This window comes from Epinephelus lanceolatus, chromosome 21, assembly GCF_041903045.1.
Source record: "Epinephelus lanceolatus isolate andai-2023 chromosome 21, ASM4190304v1, whole genome shotgun sequence".
Lineage (NCBI taxonomy): Eukaryota > Metazoa > Chordata > Actinopteri > Perciformes > Serranidae > Epinephelus > Epinephelus lanceolatus.
In genome coordinates, this window is record NC_135754.1 from 32,136,417 (window position 1) to 32,143,419 (window position 7,003).

General features: G+C 40.3%; 1 protein-coding gene across 1 annotated transcript; it reads left to right on the plus strand.

The window, feature by feature from the left end:
• Positions 1–625: 625 nt before the first annotated feature.
• tectb (tectorin beta) lies at positions 626–6,825 on the plus strand. Its single transcript, XM_033612213.2, has 11 exons — positions 626–701; positions 787–862; positions 966–1,156; positions 1,445–1,596; positions 1,705–1,777; positions 1,934–2,037; positions 2,148–2,231; positions 4,345–4,507; positions 5,793–5,871; positions 6,276–6,308; positions 6,595–6,825. The coding sequence occupies exons 2-11, from the start codon at positions 796–798 to the stop codon at positions 6,666–6,668; spliced, it is 1,020 nt and encodes a 339-aa protein (XP_033468104.1). The 5' UTR covers positions 626–701; positions 787–795; the 3' UTR covers positions 6,669–6,825.
• Positions 6,826–7,003: the final 178 nt, after the last annotated feature.

Below are 7,003 nucleotides of genomic sequence, written 5' to 3' on the forward strand. Positions count from 1 at the left end.
GACTATGGTGACTGGATCTAGGCTAGCTGTTTACCCCCGTTTCCAGTCGTTATGCTATGCTAAGCTAACAGTTTTCTGACTACATGTATGAGTGTGGTATCAATCTCCTTGTTTAACTCTCCACCAGAAACTAAATAAGGTTATTTCCCAAAATGTCAAACTTCTGCTTTACATAAGCATATATGAATGACACAAATAAAATTTAGAAAGACAGGAGACATTTAATAAACTGTAACAAGGTGAAAACAGGTGGAAAATCTTCAATAATCACTCCTCCGCTGCCACAGCGATGCTGCTAGCTAAGTGTGAAATAAATTATTCGCCCTCCTATGTTATAACAAGTCCTAACTGTCTCTATTCACTGTATGAAATTGACAGATTTCCCTGTGAGCCCGTTTCCAGATAAGGTGACTTTAAGCACCCTGAGTGCTCGTCCCGTGAGACGCTGGTCATTTGAAAGTGAATGTCCGAGCAGCACAGAAAGCTTTTGTGAGCAGTGACACAATAGAGCTCTTAAACCTGCCAGAGGGGAGACGAAGAGAGAATGGGGGAGAAGTTGATTTCCCTCACCTGTGATGGTATAAAATACCTCCCCAAGCTGTCAAGATGTTAGTTGTAGAGTTGCCGGTGCTGGTGGCTTGTTGAAGAGCCATGAGGATCCTCTGACATCAGAATATATAAAGAGATTTTTTCCCCAACAGGTAAATCTTTTATTTAATGACATACTTACATCATTCTATGTTATCCTTGAATATTCTCTCATTGGTAACTAAAATCTCTTCGCAGTATCACAGCATGGCTTCTGTTGGTGCTTTGTTAATGCTTCTACCTGTTGCATGGACATGCTCTCCCCAAAAAGCAGGTAACATCACACAGTACAGAGATCAGGTTGTTCTCATGCTGGATGTCCACATATTTCAAGCAATTATTTGCCAGGTTTATTGAGAGTTTGCATCTTATTCCAGACTATGTTATGGTGTCATGTTTCCCCAATGCTATCATTGCCAACGTCCCTGAGTGTCCGTACGGCTGGGAGATCGACCAGCTGTCCCTGGGTGGAGTTTGCTACTCTGGAATACACAGTCCAGGCTACTACCGCTTCATCATCCCAGACCTGACGCCCAAAAACCACTCGTATTGCGGCACGCAGTCTGAGGTGAGGGTCACAATTACTGTATCCAGCCATGGAGACTTTGTTTATTCGCCCAGTTTCTGACATGTCTGCTTTGTGATAGTTTTGACACCACCCCAGTTCAAAGTAGGACAACGGGGTTTAGTCTGTAGTGCTAAAGCATTTTACATTGATTAAAAACCAGAAACAATGTCTCTGTTTCTCAGGTGAAGGCATCGCATTTTTATTTTAGAGCCTCAGCAACAGAAGAAAACAACCAAAAAGTACAAAAAAATATTATTCATATTCTTGTCTTCACATCCCCTCTGACAGTACATGCCCGGCAAAGATCCCAAGTACATCTTCTACAACTCCATCGTGTCCAACGACACGTCGCTCACAGTCAGAAACCAGCCGGTCAACTACACCTTCAGCTGCATGTACCGAGCAGCCTACCTGGTAAATAACGCAGTGTTCAGCCAAAGGTAAGCATTGACACGAGACACGAGGCGACCACAGTCACCGTGTGGAACATAAGTGCATTCTAACCCAATGACTTGCAGCGTTTTTACTAAACCCTCTGCTTTTTCCAGAGTGGCTACAGTTTATGTCAACAACGGGAGTTTAGGCACTTTTAGGTCACAGTTGTCTATGAACGTGTTCACGGTGAGTAGACGCTCGCAGATTCAGTTTCTCCAGTGGAGGCAACATGTTTCATGCAGTCATGCTATTTTTATATTTGTTTAATAAATCCTCTGCAGAACAGCTGTACCAATAAGAAGATGCAAATAAAAATATAAAATATATGTATATATTTTGTAGAATTCAAAGTTCCTGTACGCCAAGGACGCCCCGTATGTGATCGACACCTCTGAGATCGGCTCTGAAGTCTTCATCGGCATCGAGGCCAAAGGACTAAGTAACAGGTATGTCAGCATATATTGAAATATTCCAGGTGTTTAAAGATTATGTTTATATTCATACAAGTACCACAACCACTCAAAGTCTAACACATCTTTCAATTATCACCTCTCAGATTCAAAGTTGTGATAAACAACTGCTGGGCCACTCCTACTCCATACTCAACAGACAAGAAGAGGTGGAGTCTCATCATCAACAGGTACAAAGTCAAACATTTCAACTGGTTCAGCTAGTGTCCACCATACACCAGAAGACTTTAAAAAGATTTTGAGAAGACTAAAGTCACACATGATAAGATTTTGCAAAGACTGAGTATCTTGCAGGGGTCACTATTTGCAAAACTGCAACTAGATTCCCTTTGAGATCATTTTCCATCTGGTGGAAACTCCCTTTTAGAAATTTGACATATTAACATTAACATATTAACATTTAATTAACATAACATAAAACATTTAACATTTATGTGAAGTTTCGGCCCAAAAAAATCAACATTTCCTTATTTTGCTGCTTCACAATAAATTCTTACATAACAAAATAACGATGGACTTTTATTGCGAAGAATCTATAGAAAATGAAATGTGTATATTACTGAATTAGTGGAACTTGGTTGGTGGCTTTTCTTCAATAAAGACAAATCTAATAATACGGCAGGGAGGAAGAATAACAGCAGAAACCGCCGCAGTGAGATGTTGATGAAGAGCTGCAGACAACAGGCTCTTACTGCACCTCTGCAAACAGCTCACCTCCAACAGGTCAACTTCTTTTCCCTGCCCTGCTGTGGAAAGACACATGCAGCAGAAATAACAGGGGACTTTAGTTGTGGATCAGCACTCTGCTTTTAAACGTCATCACCCAAGATGAGCAGTCATCAGTGAAAGACACACCTTCAAGTGTGTGGCCCTGTTGTAATGGAGATGCAAATCCCTGCTGCACTGGGCTGACGACCCAAACCAAGCCAAGCCAAGCCAAGCCAAGCCAAGCCTGCTCCGGACTGTCGAAAAGGGGTACATGTTTACTGTCTACCCCGTTTTGCTGTTTCCTGTTTGACAGTGGAGAAAGTGCAGTTGTTGGTTATTGACAATGTTCGTGACATTGAACTTCATTATTTGCCTGAGCCAAGACTAAAAATTAACAATAACATCAACCATACTGTATTTTATTGGAACGTCAATATGAGAGAAATACAGACTTAAAGCTCACTGACACCCCGTTTACACGTACATGGTGATTTTGATAAACGGAGACATCTTCCTTCGTTTGTACCCTTCGTTTACACGCAAACGGAGATTTCTCCTCTAAAAACTCCGGCCAGAGTGGAGATTTTGGAAAACTCCGGTTGCACGTTTACATGTAAACTGCAATAAACGGAGTTATAGACAGCCGACGTCACAGTATGCGCCGGAACTTGCACCTGTGTCAAAAGTGCGACTTTTGTTGCTATGGTGACCATGGATACATTCAGAGTAGCAGTCACATTTATGTTGGTTACCTCCCTTCTTGTCTGTTTGCATTTGCAAATACAGCTGCTCTATTATGTCGAGGAGCAGAGACGAATGAGTGCTCGGAGGTCAGCAATTTTGCCTCTGTATTTCCCCCGAACTGCCTTAAGCTTGGTTGTGAGGATGGCGCGGGTGATGTCCTCGTTTCAATGAGGAAAATCGGTTGATGGGGTTGTAGCGCTAGATGCGTTGGGTAGTGCTCTAAAAAGAGGGTAAGTATGTCGGCATATTTACTTTGGCACGTCTCCCAGTCGATGTTCTCCTGTAATTTTGTGGCTTTGTAATCTAAAGTTACATTTAACAGGAGCTCTACCTCCTGGTCAGTCCATACGAATGATGATCCTGGCGCCATTACTGAGAGAGAGGAAGTGACTTGTTGTTGTTGTTGTTGTTGTTGCTATTTTCGGGATTCTGATTGGCAAACGTGGGCTTGAGCTTCTCGTTACACTGCCACCTACAGGTTTGGCATGCTCTTGACAGCATATATATACGGGTTAGTGTAAACGAAGATTTTTTTGAAAACGGACAGGTGTGCACGATGTTATTTTTGAAAACGGAGATGGTAAAATGTCCGTTTATGAAAATAGCTGGCCACGTGTAAACAGGGCATGGAGCATGCACCAGCTGGGTGACATTGGAAGTTTGTCTGGGACAGTGGAAAATCTTGAAAATGTACTTGAGTCATTTGTTCAGAGTCTGCTCCTGATACCTCAAATAAGTTTTACAGTGTAGTTAAATGTGAAAGGACACCTCTGGATGCCACTTGATACTTAAATGAATTTTCCGATTAAACCTGTTTCTGTCTTCCACCAGCTGCTCCTCTGACAACACTGTGACGATTTTTGAGAATGCCAAAGACAGCCGCTCCATGTTCAAGTTCAACTCTTTCCGCTTCCAACGTCTGGAGAAGGTTTCCACTGTCTGGCTTCACTGTGAGGTCCAGGTCTGTGATGGAGAGAGGCTCAATTGTCAACCAGTGAGTGCAACACTTAGACATGATATCAACATATCTTCAGTTCATCTGTTTATCAATGTCAGTCCCTGTTGTTACATTTCCAACTCTTTTTGCCCTTGAAATATCACATGCAGTTTAAGTCATTATGAGGCACCAGTTTCCAGAGTAGCCAAGTACATTTAGCCAAGTACTGAACAATTTTGAGGTACTTTACTTGAGTATTTCCACTCTCTGCTGCTTTATACTTCACTACATTTATTTTTGGATGCCTTTGTCCAAAGCAACGTACAAATGAGGTTATGAGTTACTTTTCAGAATATACATGATAAGCTTATAAAATCCAATTAATTGGTAACGATTAAACCAGTGGTTCCCAACCCTTTGGCGTTTAAGTCATTATCAAGTGATTTCCTGTCAAAAGTCCACAGAATGGATTTAAGTTTGTGTAATTTTGTGGGTTTGTTCATCTCATGTCCCTTCAGATTTATCTGATGATCCTTTGGAGGGACCCATCCCCTTCTCATTCACAGGTTTTCGAATACCAATACTTTATCAGCGCCCTCGGCATCTGATAGCGACGCACAGGGCACCCTTTAGCGCAATGGTTCCCAACTGGTCCAGCCACGGGATCCAGATTTCTCCTTAGTCATTAGTCCAAGGTCCACATAGTTTAATACATTCAGTGCATACTTGTGTTTGGCCGTGTTAAGCTAGTTTGTTGTCTCTGTTAAGTAGCTATCTGTCAGTCACTCACTCTACAGCAGGAAACGGCACTTCAGAATAAAAGCTCTGTGCCAGAAAATCCCTGTACTTAAAGATAAAATGTGTTTTTTACAAATTTAACATGTTTGCGAGTCACTTGTGTCCATTCAGAATGACCTTTGACCCGCTTTTGGACTGCAACCCACCAGCTGGGAACCACTGCTTTAGTGTGGTTAATTCTATTAAATGGTCGTGCTTGTTAAGTTTAAAAAATGATCATATTTTGAGTTATAATAAGTATGTTTATTACGTGACGTTTGATTCACACTGGATGGGACTTCTTCGTACTTTAAATGTAAATAAGATTCAAGAGTGCATAAAAAAATAAAATAGAGCTTGTTTTATGAAAAAATGTTCAGGAAGGTTCCCAGGACCCCCCTACAGTGGTCTGATCCTCGACTGTCCTCAAATCCTAGAAATGTCCCTAACTGAACCCTGGCCTCATTTTGCAGAAGTGTCCCCTGGTCAAAGCAAGTCTGGTCTAAGTTTAATTGACAAAATGTGCTTCTTACTGAACTCATGTTTCCTCCTCTCTTCCCTCAAGGGTCCCTGCTCTTTTAGAAGTCTGTCATCAGAGGCGGATCCAAGTGGGGGGATCCTTACAGCTGAGTTTCACATTAAAGGTACAGTACGCCATGTGGTCTTCACGTGCTGAGGTGTTTTAGACTTTTCACAGTGTTTAACATCCCCTTCAGACATGTTTGAAGACATTTAAAATTCTTAGCTTGGAATATTTGTTTGTGTCTGATGTTTTTTTTCCCACAAAAAAAGTTAAATTACTGAGGTAAAAATGATTAAATTAGATCCCACTCTGACATATATCATTCCGGTCAAACATCCAAATGAAGCAACAGTAAGTTAAAAACTGTTTTGAGTTTTGGGGGACTTTAAATATACAAATATCAATTTGTAGCATTGTAATTTTGCCTCTATCAAAATAAAATTATCCATTAGCTGACTGTTTTTGTCTTTTGTCTTTACTGTAATTGCTTTTATGTTGTATTATGATGTCTTTATCTATCAACAGGTATTAATTCCTCCAATAATGGACACATGAAAGGTAAACAAATGTGATGCAATGATGACTACTGTTGGTAAAATGTATCTGAATCTGTATCTATGTCACATATATTTTCTTCCCAAACATGTTGCTGTTGTTGTTTTCTGTAGATAACCAGAAATCAAATCCTGGTGGGAAAATACTTCATTTATTTGTTGGCCTTAAAGTCATTAAATCTTAAAACATTTTTGAGAAACATGCTATGTCTCAGCTAATCTACATAAGTTGTTTGTCTCTCATCTGCATTTGATCCGATTTGTATTCTCTTTTCCTGTTTCCCTCACAGGCACGTCACTATTCATCCTGCTGGTGGTCCTCATAAACATGTGCTGTGATTTAGCAACCGGATCAAGAATGTAGTAAAAACTTGTATTCGTGTCACCCCCACACTCTCATTATCTCACAGACATTATTTGTAATTAGCATGTTTATTGATGCTTTGGATAATCTTTTGAAATGTCACACACATTCCTTCACTGCTTCTTCCAATAAAGATTTACTGACATTTTTAAAGAAATGATCTTTGTCCCTTTTTGTTTTTAATCATGCCCCCATTCTCTCATGAAAAAATATCCTGGGCGTCCTCACAATGTTGATGAATAAATAAACTATTTCCTTTAATCCAGAAATTGAAATCAGATAATAAACATAAATCAGATGGTTAAACATACTTTAATATTTATTTCATTCAAATT

What these genes read in the sequence shown, in the direction of transcription:
- tectb (XM_033612213.2), top strand. Translation starts at nt 796, where the DNA reads ATGGCTTCTGTTGGTGCTTTGTTAATGCTTCTACCTGTTGCATGGACA. An exon ending in TGGAGTCTCATCATCAACAG is followed by an intron (nt 2,232 to 4,344) that starts GTACAAAGTCAA and finishes GTCTTCCACCAG; the next exon opens with CTGCTCCTCTGACAACACTG. An exon ending in AGCTGAGTTTCACATTAAAG is followed by an intron (nt 5,872 to 6,275) that starts GTACAGTACGCC and finishes ATCTATCAACAG; the next exon opens with GTATTAATTCCTCCAATAAT.